An 18145-nucleotide genomic window follows, 5' to 3' on the forward strand; every position below is an offset into this window, starting at 1 on the left:
CTAGTTAAAAGAGAAACAAAATATCAGAGTAACCCTTCAAAGGGTATTATATTTACATGAGTGTCACGTATAGACTTTCATTAAAAGATCTTTTGAATGAGATATTTTAAACTTGTTTGTTGAATCCTTTCTTTTCACAGTTGTTGAACCAAAACTTACCGCAAATGTACCGTATAATCAATGAAAGAACGAAGAGATGATTAGCCCTTGCAGCCGCCATGAAATCTGTGGAGTTTTTAGTTCTGCTTGCTGTTCTAACCTCAGGTATAGGCATTCTGATTTAATCTCATTGGTCTTCTCTGTTTTCCAGAAACCCATACCTTTGCCATCAATCGATCTGATCTCCTTTTCTTTATGTTGTTGTTTCTCATCTTCAGAGTTTATGCAAGAAGTCAGCTGATATGATAGAATTGAAGATTGGTGACACGGTATGCTAAAAAAGCTCTTTTGTGTCGTTAAATTTTGGAGGCAACTGGTATCAACTTCCATGGTTAACTTGATCTCTCAATCTGCGTGATTGGAAGGTGACTCAGTAATGAAATATTCATTTTTACAATTCAAGCCTCGGAAATGTGATGTTCAGACTCACAAAGGAGACATTATCAAGGTCTACTATTGGTAAGTGTCTTATCTGATGAATTCTTATCCCCAAAACTCCACTCCTTAACTGTAAACTCACAAATGAGACATAAAGAAAACCATAATATAATAGACAAGACTACAAACTTATCTGCTCAAGTTTTTTTACATAATTTCTGGAACTCAACTGATGCAACTGTTGTTCTATGTGTGTTTACAGTTTTGGCAAATTGATTGGGGTGTTAGTAACTAAAGTTTTAATTCTTAAAAACAGTATTAGGTGATTTTAACATATGTTTTCTGTATCATGATAAGGTGGAATCAAGCACGTTATTTTTCAAAATAAATTCTTTGAGCCTATTGATGTTTAAGAGATTCAGTCTTTCAGAATGAGGGTAATACAATTTGATTACTGGATAGAGAACTAACTTGACTTTACATTTATGCTCACTTATTTTGTTATTTTTTTATAGGATGAGCTAGTTCTAATATTTTGTTGCTTTCATATATTTATAATTATTTTCTATTCTTAAGTTTATTAACCACCAAAACGATCTAAACTGCTAACAGTACAAAGATTAACACAATTTCTTCAATCTCACGATACTAACCTTATGTAAAGTGCAAGAAGTTTGATGCCCAATTTATGGATTGTGAACAACTGGTTGGGCTGAAAATAATCTTCATTTGTTGATCTGACCCCAAGCATAAATCCAATTTGTAGAAATATAAGGCTGACTGCATTTTGACATATATCAATAACTGTTAAAGGTGTTAATAACTTTTTTTTTTACTTCAGAGAGAAAAGCAAAACTAATAAGGGTATGAATGGTGACCGAGGAACGACGGTGGACAAATGCATTCCCTAACATTCCTTAAAAAAATCACCATTCATAAGAAATAATTTTTCCTTCTCATTCCCTACCATTCCTTTTTTTTGTAGAGAAATAAAGAACAAATTAATTCCTTGTTAAATATGGGATGGAACAACCATTCCTTTTCGTTCCTGCAATTCTATTCCTCTACATTACTTTCATATTCGTTCCTTTTGTTTCCAGAATGGTCACCAGTCGGACAAATATTTAGAAGAATCTGATGAAGCAAAACTAATAAGTATTTACTAAAAACTGTAATCTCTGGTCTTTAGAAGAATCTGATGGAGAAACACACATAACAAACTTAATTATGAATATCCTTCATCATCCCTTATAGCTTCAAGTTCAAAGGTTTCTCTCTCTCTCTCTCTCTCTCTCTCTCTCTCTCTCTCTCTCTCTCTTCTTCCGCCTCTCGCCGTGGCGTTAATGGAGATACCAGACAAGAATCCCACTGTGTTGGCATTACCGGTGCCGTCTTCACAAAGAATCCTCTTCGTCAGGGTCATTGGGGTCATCTTCAAAAGAAATTGAAGTGAGAGAGTTGAGAAATTGATGTGATGATGATGACTGTTAGTTGAAGAATAGAGTAATCAGGGAAGATGAAGATAAAGATTTGGGATTTTTAATTTTTAATTTTGGTTTAGATTTTGGTTTTATGTAATTTTGATTTACCCATTTTAAATGAATCATAATTTGGTTAACTTCATTTATAATTGGTTATAAGTAATTTGGTAAACACTAAACCAAATTAAATTACGGTTTATGTGGGATTGAGTTTAAAACTTAAATATCATGTGTAAATATGTTTCTAACTTTCGAAGGGTGGGGATATACGTCTTTAAATTCAATACATGGGGAATTAGGACGAGGGTGAAATATCGTGTGGAACTATTACTATATGATACTTCTGGTGGGGAAATAAGTCGTTTACCCTTTTTTTTTCTATAATCGGATCTCGAACCTGAATATCTTTGTGAGGTTCTGATGTCCCTTCGATCTATTTCATTACATGGTCTGAATATTTTGAAAGGTGTTGGGTACGATCTCCAAGCCTTATTACAATCTATTTCAGTTGCTGTTCTATCAATAAGAGGAAAAAAAAAGACAATCGGCGAGGACCCATTGCCTGAAAGAAGGAAGATCAAAGGTTCGATTATCATATTCATTATTCTCATAATGTTATCCACTACCACACTATATATACATAAAAATCTTACTTACTTACTTACTTTGATCAATTCTTTTTTATATTTGTAACATATATAATATAATGAACACAATTTTTATATAAAAATAAGTATAATGATTTATATTTTACATTAAAATATATTCGTGTATAAGTATAACAGTTAAAGCTCCTCGTGTTACACCCCTTTTAAAAAGTGTTTCAAAAAAAAAGTATAACAGTTAATTTCTTCTAAGTTCATACATGTTTTATAAATTTTTATCATGGCTTACAAAATAATTTATTAGTATTTTAGAATTATTTTTAAGAGTATATAAATCATTTATAATAGAAAACTAGAAAATTTGGAGAGTAATGAAAAATTTGCAATAGAAATATGTTAATATATTTGATTCAAAAAGAATTAAAAGTAATGTGTAATTACATATCCATATAAATGTTTGATTATTTCAATTTACACACAACAATATATATGTTAGTTGTTCAATATAAAGCTTAGATTTGACGGATTATATTCAACAAAACATGTAAGAATTTTGCAATTATAAAATGTTTTGCATCTAAGTTAAAAAACCATAATATAATATGCAATGTAATGCGATGATTGAAAGAAAATTTAAGATGGATTTTTTGATTCACTGTTTATATGGTTTGTGTTACTATTTAGAAAAATAGAGATATTTGGCAAAAGAAAACGATGTAAGCAAATTATAAAGATATTAACAATGCATGTGAAATGTGATAAAAAGAAAAAAAAAGATAATGAGAGAAAGAAGAGACAGAAGAAGACAAATACGAGATGATGCATAATATGTGTTGTGTTGGAGAAGTTAATGTGATAATTGGATTTGTAATTTCATCGGTAGTTATTATTATTAAATATTCATCATTTATTTTACATCAAATTTATGAAAACTTTGCAAATTGCAACTGAGAATCATTTTGCATCAAAGTTAAATTAGGTGATAAATAAAACAATGAGATGATTCTAAAATGTTTTAAAATAGACTTTTGGCTCAATGATCATTAGTTTATTAATTATTTAATTAACATCATGTATAAATTTTAGTGATTTAGATTAATATAATTATTATCACTAAATCTCACGTTTCTGAAATATATTACTGAGACTTTTGATTTTCAAACTAATTAGAGTAGAAAAGATTAAAAACATTTTTAATTATTATTCAAAATTGATTGTATTATGTACATAATATATATTTTCATACAATATTTATAACCGAAAATTGGTGGATAATCACCTAGTCTAAAAGTATTTACAAAGAGTTAATTTTTGTTTTGCATCATTTCTTGTACGCATATATTCATTTATCCAAAAATTATATGTTCCCGCGGATTCACAATTTTTTAATATACATAAAACACCGTATAAGATCCATCCAAAGCTGTGTGTGTCTATGGTTAATATTATGTCAACGATTTTTGTGTATCACAAAGAGAAAAGGTGACTTCATAGACTAATCGTGATCGACGCAAATAAAACATAAAACATAGGCAAAGGGTCCAGTTTTCCAAAAGGTTTTTTTTTTTTTTTTTGCAAGAAAGCTAAAGAAACGTGCCTATTTATAAAATTTTAATCATATTTTGTTTAATGTTTTTAAGTAATGTATATAATGCTGCACATCAACTTTTTTCTATAAAATAGGAAACACATAAATACACTTAAGTAAAGTTAAATATTAAATCGGCATACTTCATAAAAGCACGACTTTTGATTTAAAGTTTAGGAGAAGTTTTCATATTGAGACCATAATTCGATGAATGAACATAAAAGATATTTTATTATGTTATACAAGAACCCGGTTAAACACTGCATAGAAACTGTTTGAATAGGGGATCAAACCAAATCATAGTTCATTAAAAAGGTGTTTAAGTCATCAAAACCGTTTTAATGAGTTCACGACTTATCGAAGAAAAGTACCGGGATGTTTGTAAATGATTTGAGATTATCCTTTAGACTTCGAGGAGCCTCCTTCTAGGTTTTTCTTTGTTTATATTTCCTTTGGCAATTTTTTTAAATAGCAATTTTAAAGTTTTTATCACAAAATAGCATTCAAAAAATAAAATGATTAAAATAATCTTTTTTTTTTTATTTTGAAAATTTTAATATTTATTTTTTATTTTTTAAAATTTGAATATTTTCCCCAAAACCCCACCCCTTAATTCTAAACCTTAAGTCTGGATTAGTTAATCCTATGGTAAAAATACATTTTGACCCTTTAATAAAATTTATTTTGGTCAGGTTCTCTTTTGAAAGCTATTTTTGTGACAAAAACTTGAAAAAGACTATCATACAGAATTTCTCTTTTTCCTTCTATGTAATCTCATTGTCTTTTTTTTTTCTTTCTAGGTCTTTCTTTTTCTCGTGAATTTCTTTTCTTTGTTTACTTCTTATTCTTTTCGACTTCAATTTATTAATTTGGCAGGTTTGAAATTAGGAAGCATGTTGATAGTGGTGCCAAATCCGTATCAAACAACAAGTTCCCCCTCAGTTCGTTGATCGAGCATTTTGCGAGATCAATGAACTTGCAAGAAACTAGTTCAGCATGAATTGATCGGCCAATTTTATGCGTGACTCGCCGCAATGTTGGAGTAGATGATCTTTTATTGCGAGGTATTCTATCTTATTCATGTATAGACAAGTCATGAATGGGATGTCAAAGAGATGTCGCGCGCAGATTGTTGCGGACGAGCTGTCGTGGACGTGCTTCTTTTTCTATCAAACTTCTTACTCTATAAATGGCTGCTCAAACAGTCTATGTGGGTATATTTTTCCTTCCTATAGTCTGAATGAGCTGTCTGGATAAGCCGCCATGGATGAAACTTCCATTGACTAATATTAAGGACAAGTTGCCATAGACATACTTTCATGGACGAACCATCATAAACAAACCATCACGAGTCAACATGTATGACAAGTTCAGTATTGACGTGATCACTGTGGTGATGCGGTCAACATGTTGAGGAAATCAGCATGGAGGCATGATTGACACAAGGCCGTGATCAAAATGATGACTTGATGTTTTAGGCCACTTACAATGAGGGTGTAGAAACCCACTTTCAACAGATGAAGGGGCTGTTTGTTTCACCAATTGTCATCTCCATCCAAATTATTCATTTGTATGATCTATTCAGATGATCTATTCAGATGATCTATTCAGATTTTTGTGATTGTTTTTTTATTCATCCGTATAGTTCATCTAGATGAATCATCTAAATGGATCTTATGTTTGTTTCTTTATTTTCATTTCCATTCAAATGAGTTTAGTAAACAAATTACCAAATTACCCTTGTGTTGATTTAATCATATGTTTGATATTAATTTTAACTATATTACATTTAATTATTTAGTTTAATATATTTACATTAGAATTATTTCAAAATTAACGAGTTTTCTTTTTGCGGTTTGGGCGGAAAACAAGATTTTCAGTTTAGCGAGAAAACACATTTTTCGGTTTTGGCGGAAAACAAGATTTTCCGGTTCTGGCGAGAAAACGAGAGTTTTCTGTTTTGGCGGAAAAATACAAATTTTCGGTTTTGGCGAGAAAACACGTTTTAGCAGTTTTGGCGGGAAAACACGTTTTTTAAAGTTTTGGAGGGAAACACGTTTTTGCGATTTTCGTAGGAAAACAATTTTTTTGGTTTTAGCGAGAAAATGAGATCTTTTGTTATTGGCGGGAAAACACGTTTTTTTTTTCGTTTTTGGCGGGAACACATTTTTGAGGTTTTCGCGGAAAATCGAAATTTTTTGGTTTTGGCGGAAAAAACGGGATTTTCGGTTTTGGCGGAAAAATGGGATTTTCAGTTTTGGCGATAAAATTTATTTTTCGGTTTTGGCGGGAAAACGAGATTTTTGGTTTTAGCGGAAAAACATGTTTTTTTGGTTTTGGCGGAAAAATGTGTTTTAGGGTGTTGGCGTGAAGACATGTTTTTTTTTTGTGATTTTGGCATGAAAACACGTTTTTTGGTTTTCGCGGGAAAACACGTTTTTCGGTTTTCACGGAAAAACACGTTTTTGCAATTTTGACGGAAAACACACATTTTTGCAATTGAGGGGGGGGGGAATGCGTTTTTGAAGTTTTGGCGGAAAAGAAATAGTTTTTAGGTTTTCGCTGTTTTTGTAGTTTTGTCATTTCTCGTGTGTGACAAAATGATATTACGATTATTTTTGTAATTTGTGAATTATATTAGAGATATAATGGACATTATACTATTTTGAATGAACCATTTTCATTCAAATGATCCAAATTGGTTCAGCTGAATGAACTTTAAAATTAAACCTAAATTTTCAAAAGTCATCCAGATGATCCATCTGAATGAGTTGTACTTTTAGTGCTTAAATAAATAAAACTTTCATTTTTATTCAGATGACTTGTCCAGAACTCCAGATGGAGAAACAAAAAGACCCCGAAAAAGGAAATCCGTACCACACTAATCTAGCCATTCTCAGAACTAAAATCCCTGGAGATATATAAAATAATATATTCTTTCCAAGTTAAAACTAAAGCACAACCATATTAATAAAAATGCTTTTTTCCAATGCATATCCAAGACCTAGGAGATGGCTCATGCGGCCGAAGACCTAATCGCACTTTTTTGGGTTGATATTTAACCACACACACACTTGTTGCCCATAAAAAAAAAATGATTGGAGAAATGTTTTTTTTTTAATAATAATAAGGTAGCAATGGCCCTATAAAAAAAACAAGGGGGGACTGATTCACATTGTCTCGCTCGCCTAACACTTACCCCACTCACACACTCTCATCTTCATTTCTCTCTACCCTTTATTAATTTCTTCCTCTCCTCTCCTCTCCTCTCTACAATTATCAAATCCATGTTCTAGCGCTGCTGTACAGTTAACCTTAAGGTAACCTTCTCTCTCTCTGTTCTCTGCCATAGATTCTCTTAGATCAGCGAATCTGTTTCGGTTTGATCTATAGATCTGTGAGTTTCGTTTCGGATTTGGTCTCGTGTTCGTGGAACTGAATCGAATCGAATCTCTGTAATCATTTTGATTCTAGGTGATTGCTATTGGAAGATTTAGTTAGATCTGATCTATTCAAATTTTGTTGAACAGGTATTCAAAATTATCATTTAATTGTTGGGAAGAAACGATGAATCAGTGGGCGATTCAGCCAAAGGCTTTCGCTGCGGGAGGAGAACAGAGTGTTGTAGTTTGCCCAAAACCACGTCGTATTGGTCTCCGTAACCATCCCTCCTCCCGCTCTCTGCGATGTTACTTCAGCCAGCAAGTTGAATCCAAGGCAGAGACTGATGATATCTTAGATATCATACTCACCACGGTATAATCTATTTTTTTGGTAGTTCAAATTTGATTATCAAACCGGTTACGTCTTGGTTCATCTTAACCAACAAATCAGTTGAAAGTCGGTTTCTCTCTTTCTCTATATTAATTATTATTATAATATTTCAGAAACGGAAAAATATATATAGAGAGTAATCGTGTACGGATCTTGATTTAAAGAACACACATGTTGCGCGTTGAGCCTTGTCGAAAGTTTCTTTTCTTTTCATAATAAAATAAGACGTCTCGTGTTAAATCCTTACAGCACATACGTGGGCCTGTTTCTGACCTTTTTTATAAATATATATAATATGCGTCTTTTCTTGAAACCATTTAGCCACATGATGATGCTTTTAGTTTTAGTTAATCAATCACTCTCTCTCTCACGCGTCATCAAAGCTGTTTAAACTGATGATGTCTTTGTTGTGTGGTGGTTACAGGAACAAGTTAATCATTCGCAGGTATTAGACTCGCCGTCCCCGTTTTTATGTGGGTCGCCGCCGAGTAGAGTCGCTAACCCATTAACACAGGATGCTCGTTTCAGAGATGAAATCAAGCTGGTCTCTTCTTCCCCGATCACGACTCCGCTGGGCCATCCTCCGTCGTCCCCTTCTTCCTCTGGGAGGAAAGGAGGATGTGTTAGAGGCAATTTTGGTAACAGCCCAGCGGTTAGGATCGAAGGGTTTGATTGCCTTGACAGGGACAGTAGAAACTGCAGCATCCCTGCCTTGGCTTAGAAACCAAACCAACCTCGAAAACGCATCTACTCTGTTGAATTATCTCATGAAAACCAATTTAGTGCGTCCGTACATATATGAGTTTAAGGATATGGAGATGTGTGGGATATAATCTTTGAGGGAAGTGAGATCAATCTTTTGGAGTTTGGCTGTTTTGTTTTTAAAGAGTGTAAATAGGTGACGGAGTAAAACCAGTTTTCTGGGTTAAGTTTTTAGTATTCGTGGTCATTTTGTAAGTATAAGTATCAAGGCTAAGGATGAATCGTTGAGGAGAAGGAAGAATAATATTTGAAGGTCAGGTTTTCTTGTGTAAAGAGAAAAGCGAGATAGAAAAGTGCATTTTGGGTATTTTCTACTTTTGTTTTTGTTTCTTTTATGTGTTGGTTATGAAAATGAGAAAGAAAGAAGAATTTGTACAAAAGGAAAGAAATTTAAATGATATAAATTTTACTTTTGAATTCCGAATTTTATTTCTCAGAATATATGGTGTTTTGATGAAATAAGTGAAAAAGCTGTGAACTATAAAGTGCCATATGTTACAGTAACGTTGAAGACTAATTCAAAATATCTGGGGGTTTTTTTTTAACGTCTGAATTGATTCAAATCATGGGGAAGACATAAACCTCAACTACAAACCAAGAACCTTAGAAAACTAAGGATACGAGAGAGCAAAACGGACGGCATTCTAAATAAGTATCAAACGTCGTTTTTGGTTGTTCCTCTTTGAATCCGATCAGGCAACCAAGCAGCACCTCTAAGGGACAAGTTGGAATTGAGACGCCCATTTCGTAACACATTTTGACAATGTCTTGCAATTCAGTTTGCTGTTAGTTTCTCCACATCAAAAGAATATGCTTGTGAAGCTACTTTTAAACGCAGAAATTTGTTCCAACAAAGCTCAGAGGTCTGGCTTCGCTATAGCTTCTACTATCTCAAGGTACTCTGAAGCAATTGTCACATCTTTCACCCATATATCTTTTAAACTTTGCTTCACTCATAAACACCACAAAGCTATATGATATGTTCAAATTAACCTTCAACCTACTTTCTCAAATATGAAGTTCGATGTAGTGATTGAGAATCGAATCCACATGGATTATATCTTTCACACAATAGACTTGAGTTTCAAATCAAGTTAGGCAAACAATATAAAATCAGTAAACAAAGCAGTAAGTAGATAGAACAGTTTGTAAGTTATAAGAAAAAAACGTTAGATCTCGAGATGTATCAGTCAAAAGATTCAAAACTACGATTAGGGATGCTAAGGGGTTTACATGTTCAATTCTAGAACTCAAATTTAATAAGCAAGTAACCAGCTTTCACATGTAATTACTAAGCGGATGCCTATCATGTGATTCCAACTATGTATGCGAATTCAGGAAGGATGTCGATCGATACTTCTTTAGACAAGCATTAACGCTCAATCGATAATGTTCAAATAAATCCTAGACCAATGTTCGTATGCGCCTAGGTATCTGATCCATTCATGGTTCGGGTTCCATTCATCAATTGCATTCTCGTGCCTCTCAATTGTCCTATAATTCTAGATTCAGATAATCAAACACATTCTCGTGCATAATTTACAATTGTTCGCCAGTACATCATTTTTTGTTTGTGGACAATAGCTTGTTCCTACTACTAATTTATATATTTGAAAAATAGTTACACCTTTAACATAATTGTGTCAAATGTTTTTTCAAAAGAAAAAAATGTGTTAAACTTTCAGTTTTTGTTGTTTTCTTCTGAATGGTCTCTTATAAGATTACAAAATGGCGATTTACTTACAACAAATTATATGGTACATCAAAATTGTATTTTTGATAAATATTTGTTATCCTATTTTTTTAAGGAAAAAAAACTTAATAGGTTCATGTAACTTTTGTGAAAATTCTATAAGTTGGTGTGGGTTTTCGAGAAGAGTCTATGTTCTATTCGTGTGAGACTACATTTAATTTTGATGGCCATAATTTCCTACATATCTTATTCCAGTAGAAAGTGTTGTAGCCATTGTTCATTTCTATAGGTTTCTAGATGAAGAGTTCGAGTCTCAACTTCTTGTATATGGGCTCTACAGTTTTATGGGCTATCCAATGAGATTCCAAATCATTCAGCCACTTCAGTAGATTTATCCAACGCCCCGTTGATGTTTATTAGTACTGTTATAGCCAATTTACAAATCGATTGAGATTTGAGATGATGGTTTGGAAAACGAAAATCATTTTTCTTTTAACATGTATGTGAAATTCAGCACATTTTTGGCTTCATGCATGCAAATGTTAATTGATATTATAGATTTGCATAAACTCAGCAAAAGATATGCATAAAATGTGAGGTAGGAGTAAAAATATGAAACAAAATTAATGGCTTTCATATGAAATCAAGAGGAAAAGTAAAAGGTACTCACAATGATACCATTCTCTATGTCAGCCATACACAAGTTCTAATTTTAACTTTTGTGATATTATTTCACGTATACCGTGGACGAAATGATATTTCTTTGCTTAAAGGGTTGGATAACGTTGCACAAAAAAAAACATGGATAACGTTAGAGATGATAATCTTGTAGGCGAAATGGGGGATAAAATGCTAAGTTGGCATCATCTAGTATTCTGAATTTCCTCTATAACTGCATATAGAATTATGTTGACTTTAATATCTACAATGCATGCAATACAACCATGTTAATTGGAGTGTTGAATGTGTCCGTCGACATTTATATATGACTAGAATCATATTTTACCAAATATATATATATATATTTGACTAGAATTCGGATATGTGTTGCCTTTAAGTATATTTTAATGTAAACTTCTAGAACTATGCAGTAAATATTTTAACTTTACTGAATAAAATCTAACATAACATATTTGACAAATTTTATAGACTTGATTTATGTGAAGTTTGTAAACCACGAAAAACAAAGCATACTAGTAATTTTTGTTATTGTCAAGGAACAGTGTCACTACAATTAAAATGTTATACACAGCCATGATATCATTTTTAAAATTACTTTAAATTCTAGATCTGGTGGTAAAGGGTTTACGGCTGTGAATTTCGTCATTCGGGTTTGAATTCCAGCCATTGGAGAATTCACATGAGGAACCCCATCGCCTGAAACCGAAGATCGTTCACGGTGACACACATAGTGACCAGCGCATACTAGGTCTTTGACCATTTCGGTCTCTAGCCTGGACCATCTCGGTGGGGCCATGACACTTGGTTATCAAAAAAAAATTTTGCTTTAAATTTTAATATATGTTATTTTAACAACTCAGCAGATTTATACTATTTAAGAAAGTATAATTTAGTTTTGAATGAATGAGAAGGATCAAAAGAATGTAACGAGTGATTGCTGGAGATTTCAAAGAAAGTAAGCAAAAATTTATTTTGACTGAAATGGTTTAAAAAACACAATTACAAAATACTGAATATATAAAGAAATAGATAACTACCATTACCCATAATAATAAAAGATAAATAATAAACTTTTAATAAATACGAAATAACCCACATTAAGTCAAACAAAAAACCTAATTATTCATAAATTCTAAAATGACTTTGAATCAACAAACAGTCCTCCTTATTCAAAGTTGCACACTCCCAACTTAGCTCCGAAAAACTCATGCTTTGTTTGAGGAAGTGACTTAGTCAGGATGTCAGCTACTTACACATTTGTTCCACAACACTTCATTGTAACTCTTCTTTCTGCTACAAGATGGCGAATGAAATGATGTTGAACATCAATGTGCTTGGTCCTGCCATGAATTGATGGATTCATGGCCATTGCAATTACAGATCTGTTGTCACATTAAATTTTTGTAGCTTCAACCTGTTCAAAAAAGAAATTAGCTAACATCTTCCTTAACCATAAAACTTTCCTTGTTGTTTCACCTCTTGGAACATACTCTGCTTCTAATGATGATAATGCCACAAAATCTTGATTCTCTGAGATCCAAGTAATAGTTCCAGACTCAAAACTAAAGCAAATCCCTGAAGCATTTTTCCTATCATCCAAACTTCCTGGCAAGTCGATACTTGTCCAATCAACAAACTTGAAATTGAACAAGTTCGAATAAAATCTACCATAACTAATTGTACTTCCATTAGAGTTGTATTTCGGTTAATACACCCACTTCAAACCAGTTACATTCTTTCCTTCTGCTGCATCAAGAAACTACCATGTAGGATTCTTTTCTATCGATTGCATCTCCTTTTTTATCGCAATTTGCCATTCAATCAAATTCTTTGCTTCTTCAAAATACAGAGGGTCAAAAGCATACACCTTTTCTTCATTCTTCAGCAACTTCAACCCATTCACGCTACCTTGGTGCAAATGCCACATGTTTTTTTCTGCATCGCTTTTAACATGTGCAACCAAATATTTTCCTTGCACAGTTAATACGTCAAGAGGAAACATCTTGTTACTTGTCATGTGAATAAGTACTAAAACTTGTCATGTCGTTTTATCAATTATTGCACACATATCATTATCAAACACAACCTTGTAACCACTTGTGTGAAGTTGTCCAACACTTAGAAAATTTATGAACAAGACTAGGAGCATACTGCATGATGTTAGGAGTTTTCAAGGCTCCTAAGACAAATGTTGTAGTATAGAAGATTGTCGAACCAGTTCTGAGGGATATCAAAGCACTGAGAATGCAAGTACTCACTTAATCTAAGTGCAACCAATGATTTAGATGGGTTTTAAACTATGACTAAAACTAGAAAGCAATAACAGAATGATACTTTCTTGACTAAAGGAAAAGAGAACTCATGGGTATAGGGATTAGACCTTGGGTGATCAAGTATCGAACTAAGGATGGCAAATGATCAATCAAACAATCAACCTTAAGCCTAGACACAATTTTAAGCAAGCTCTATGTCTAGATGAATGCTCATTTGCTAACATATCTCAAACATCAAATGTCTTTGGTTGAATAATATGAAAGCAATCATTACTAACAAGTCTATTAGCTATCTTAGTACCTTTAACAACAAATGTCTTTGGCAAAGTATACTAAAAGCCTAGGAGAGTTGTCTCGGGCATTTCATCGAACACCTTTCGGGTGAGAAATGCCTAAGAATCAACAACTGAGTGGCCAACTCAGAAGATGCATTATGATTACTCTACTAGCAAGGAAATATGAATGATCTACACTAAAACATCCTAACTCTAACTTAATCACCCTTAATCTCCCTAACCCATGAATTCCAAAGGTGATTACTCACTAATCTCCATGATTCCTCTTAAATCCATATTGGATTTCAGATTAATCATGTAGAGAAACACAGGAAATAGATAAGAACACAGAATTCTCAATAATAAACTGATCAATTCATTCAAAAAGATCCCTTTCCAAAGGTTTTTGGTGGTTTTTCTAAGAACAAAGATGATGTGCCTCCTGGTGGCTTACAGAGTAATAAAACATAGGTTTAGAAAATAAAAACGTGCATAATGAAATGACCAAAATGCCCTTGAGAAATCACAAGTTCGAGCAGAAACAAAACACGGAGCGACCTCAGCCCGTCGCTCCGACAAGTCGCTCCAGGCTTCGGAAGCGACCTCGCTGTGTCGCTGCGAGAGGTCGCTCCGGGCTCGTTCTCGCGTCTCCGGGTGATGAAAACGCGAGCGACTTCTCCCTGTCGCTCTGGTATGGTCGCTCTGAGCTTCGGGAGCGACTTCAGCACGTCGCTCTGGAAGGTCGCTCCGAGGTGTAAATGTGTGTCTCCAGACGTGAAAACGCGAGCGACCTTGTGCAGTCGCTCTGGATGAGTCGCTCCGGGATGTGGTGCACAGCGACCTCATGCCGTCGCTCCGAGAGGTCGCTCCGGCTGTGCTCGTCCAAAGATCACTCTTTTCACCTCTTTTGAGCTCCAAATAACCTCATGTGGTACTCCAGTACCTAATAGAGACTCATGTATGCAAAATGCAACCTAAACATGTCTGAATCCTAATCTATATGATGAAAATGCTCATGGATGAATGGATAAAACAATGCAAATATGCAAGATATCAACTCCCCCAAACTTGTTCTTTTACTTGTCCACAAGTGAACTTTCTAGAACTCATAGGAAGAGAGGTTGAAGGTGGGAGCACATAGCCAAAAGAAACACAACTAGCACACTCTCTTATTACACTCTAGCTTCTCTAGGCCTATCTTAACTCTTTTTGTTCTTACACTCATCATCAAGCATCCACACATTCAAATCAACCAACTCTCACATTCATTAAGCACAAAACATCAGGTGAATTCTTGCAAATGGTCAGTTGGTCCAAGTCATTTGGTTGGGTAAGGGAAGGCTTTTATTCAAGTGATTCAAGAGGTTCAAAACATATGATCTTTAAGGTGGTTTACTCTCAAAACAAGTAGCCTTGACATTGCACATAATATATCTAAGAAAGGGACCAACTCATGCATACAATGCTCAATCTCCATTGTTCTACCCTTTTCCCAAACATATCATTACACAATCATTCCCAAATGTCAAACCCAACTCACATCTCTCACCAAAAGATCTTAAGAACTTTAACTCTTTCTTTTTGAAATCTACAAGGGATTTTTCTACAACCTCAAAACATTTCTTAGCTCCTAACAACTTTGCTAGCCCCCTTTTCTTTCTTTTTTTTTTTTTTTTTCGATTTCTTTTTTTTTTATATATTTTTTTTTTTTTAGGTTGGGGGCCAAGACTTTTCAAAACTAGAGCTAGAGGTTCTCTACTTATCCCAGAAAATCAATTCACTTAAGCACAAAGAGTCTATCCTTTTTATTTTTCATTTCTCCCAAATCATGATCACAACACTCACCCTCCCACCTATAGCTAGACAAAAGAGTGTCCAATCTAGCAAAAATGAAGATCAAGCATTGTCGTTCCCGATACTCTCAACATTATGCGCATGTAAGACTTTCCGAAGAAGGCCTCACTCATCAAACAATGAAAGCTTAAAAGGAAGGAAAGGTTTTGGGAGTGGTCTACCACTAGAGTTTGTCAAAAAGATTGGCATAAAAGATGTGACAACTCCAGTGTGTATAGCCATGACTCAGTACACAAGGGACCCTAAGCAAGAAGCATTAAGTTCATTCATTTCTAATAAGGTTGTAGTTGGCTTCAAAGACTGAGTTTCAGCAATCAACAAGTTTCAGGAAGAGTTTTCAAGGCTCGAAACATACAAGTCTTTTTGAGAGGTGCAAAAGCTAGTCAAGTGCAACGTAGTGTTCTTTACAAGGCATTCAAATCATTGCTCCCAATGCAAGTGAATGCAACCTATATGCTCTAGACTCTCCTAAAAATGCAAATGATGCAAACTAAATGATTGATTTTTTTTTTTTTTTTTTGTCTATGCAAATAGGTATGCCATGCATGACTCAATGAAACAACATCAAAGCAAACATGATCAAATACTTGGTACCTCCCCCAAACTTGAGTGACACAGTCTCTGTGTCGTCAAGTAGAGAGAGAGATACCGAAAAGAAGACTAATATGCAAAAATGAAATGGTATATACAAGGGAGTGTGGTGGGTTACCTTCTATAAGGAATGAGTAGAGGGAGATGCTCCCTCCTCGTCGTCCTCAGGTGGTAACTCTTCAAGGTGCTCATCAGCAGGGGTGTCCATCTCTTCAATGTAGAAGGCTTGCCCGAACACAGTTGGTTTCCTCATTTTCCTCTTGATGTCAAAGTGGAGGATGTTCTCTTTACCCAAATGGAGATCAATCGTGCCTTCCTTCACATTAACAATAGCTCCTGCTGTAGCTAAGAATGGCCTTCCTAGAATCAATGGGTCTTGAGCCTCCTCACCCATCTCAAGCACCACAAAATCTGTAGGGATCTCATACCTTCCAATCTTCACAGGGAGGTCCTCTAAGATGCCCACAGGATACTTCACTGAACGATCAGCTAACACCAGAGAGAGTCTACACTTCTTGTACTGAGTGAATCCAAGCTTCTTTGCAACAGACAAAGGCATCAAGCTGACACTAGCTCCCAAATCGCAGAGACTTTTCTCAAATACCATAGGTCCAAGAGCACAAGGTAGTGTGAAGCTTCCTGGATCCTCTAATTTCTCTGGAACATCAAGCCTCTGGATGATGGCATTGCACTCATGGGTAAGAGTCATCATGCTTTCCATCTCCTTCTTCTTTGCAGCTACAACATCTTTCAGGAAATTGTTGTATTGAGGAATCAACATGAAAGCATCGATGATGGGCATTGCAACCTGAGCTTCACTCATTTGCTTCTCAAACAGAGCTTTGTATTTCTCTAGCAGCTGCTTCTTGAATCTACCAGGGAATGGAAGTTTGGGTTCATAGGGAGGAGGAACAAAAGAACTTTCACTTGCTGGAGTAACAACTTCACCATCCTTTACTGTCTTCTTCTCCTCTCCAACCTTTCCTTTACCTTTGGCTTCCACTATCTTCTCCAAGATCTCGTCATTGATCTTCTCATCAACAATCACCACTTCATCATCTATGTTGATGGCAACCCCCTCACCTAATTTCTCAGCATCCTTGGTGAGGGTTCTAGGAGGTAACTGCTTACCACTCCTAAGGGTGATAGCTTTGGCCTCCTTGGGATTTTGGTCAGACTTTCCAGGTAGAGATCCTTGCTGGCGATTCTGGTGAGTGTTCATGGAAGCAAATTGATTCTCTAAATTCCTGACTGTAGAAGCAAGGTGTGAGAATTTGTTGTTGAGCTCATTGTAGCTCCCATCAATCTTGGTATGAAGGTTCTTCAACTCATAACCAATATGCTTCTCACTTCTAGTCTGAGACTCCAAGATTTGTTTCAGTAAGGTATCAGTGCTGCTCTCTTGAGGAGCAGAGGAACCAGACGAGGGGTTTTGCTGAGGCTGATAGCTGCCTTGCTGGTTGTTTCTTGGCGGATAGCCACTCTGTTGGTTGTTGGGTAGGATTTCTGTTGGTAGTTGTTGTACTGAAAGTTGGGCTCCTTTTTGTACCAGCTACCATTGTTGTTGATGAAACACAACTCCTCTTGACCTTCCAACCCCTCAACTTCATGGACAACAGCTGGTGTCTCTTGGCTTGGGTTGCCGACAAAGTGCAGCTGCTCTTGGGTAGCTTTATCAGCAAGGAGGATGTCTATCTTATCCTGTAGAGCTTTCAACTCCTTCCTCGTTTGCTTATCCTCAGTTCTACTGCTTCTGTCGTGGTCTCCACTGTAGACTGCATCACTCTTAACCATGTTGTCAACCAGCTCCTCTGCATCCTCCTCAGTTCTCCCCAAGAAGAACCCATTACTAGCTGTATCCAGTCTGGCTCTGTACTTAGGGAGAGCACCACGGTAGAATGTGCTCAGCAAGCTCTCCTTAGAGAAACCATGGTGTGGGCATTGAGCTTGATAGCCCTTGAATCTCTCCCAGGCTTCACTGAAACCTTCCAAGCCCTTCTGTTGAAAGCTCGAGATCTCGTTTCTCAGCTT

At 35.2% G+C, this 18145-nt stretch overlaps 1 protein-coding gene and 1 non-coding gene across 2 annotated transcripts; both read left to right on the plus strand.

The window, feature by feature from the left end:
* Positions 1-7277: 7277 nt before the first annotated feature.
* On the plus strand, positions 7278-9171 carry LOC103852487. The gene is made up of 3 exons (XM_009129388.3): positions 7278-7531; positions 7742-7967; positions 8410-9171. Exons 2-3 carry the CDS (start codon positions 7779-7781, stop codon positions 8704-8706), a joined length of 486 nt encoding a protein of 161 aa, XP_009127636.1. The 5' UTR covers positions 7278-7531; positions 7742-7778; the 3' UTR covers positions 8707-9171.
* Positions 9172-18038: 8867 nt separating this feature from the next.
* LOC117132223 lies at positions 18039-18145 on the plus strand. Its single transcript, XR_004455783.1, has one exon. It is a non-coding gene; the product is annotated as a small nucleolar RNA R71 (small nucleolar RNA).

Source organism: Brassica rapa, chromosome A02 (genome assembly GCF_000309985.2).
Source record: "Brassica rapa cultivar Chiifu-401-42 chromosome A02, CAAS_Brap_v3.01, whole genome shotgun sequence".
NCBI classification, from domain to species: domain Eukaryota; kingdom Viridiplantae; phylum Streptophyta; class Magnoliopsida; order Brassicales; family Brassicaceae; genus Brassica; species Brassica rapa.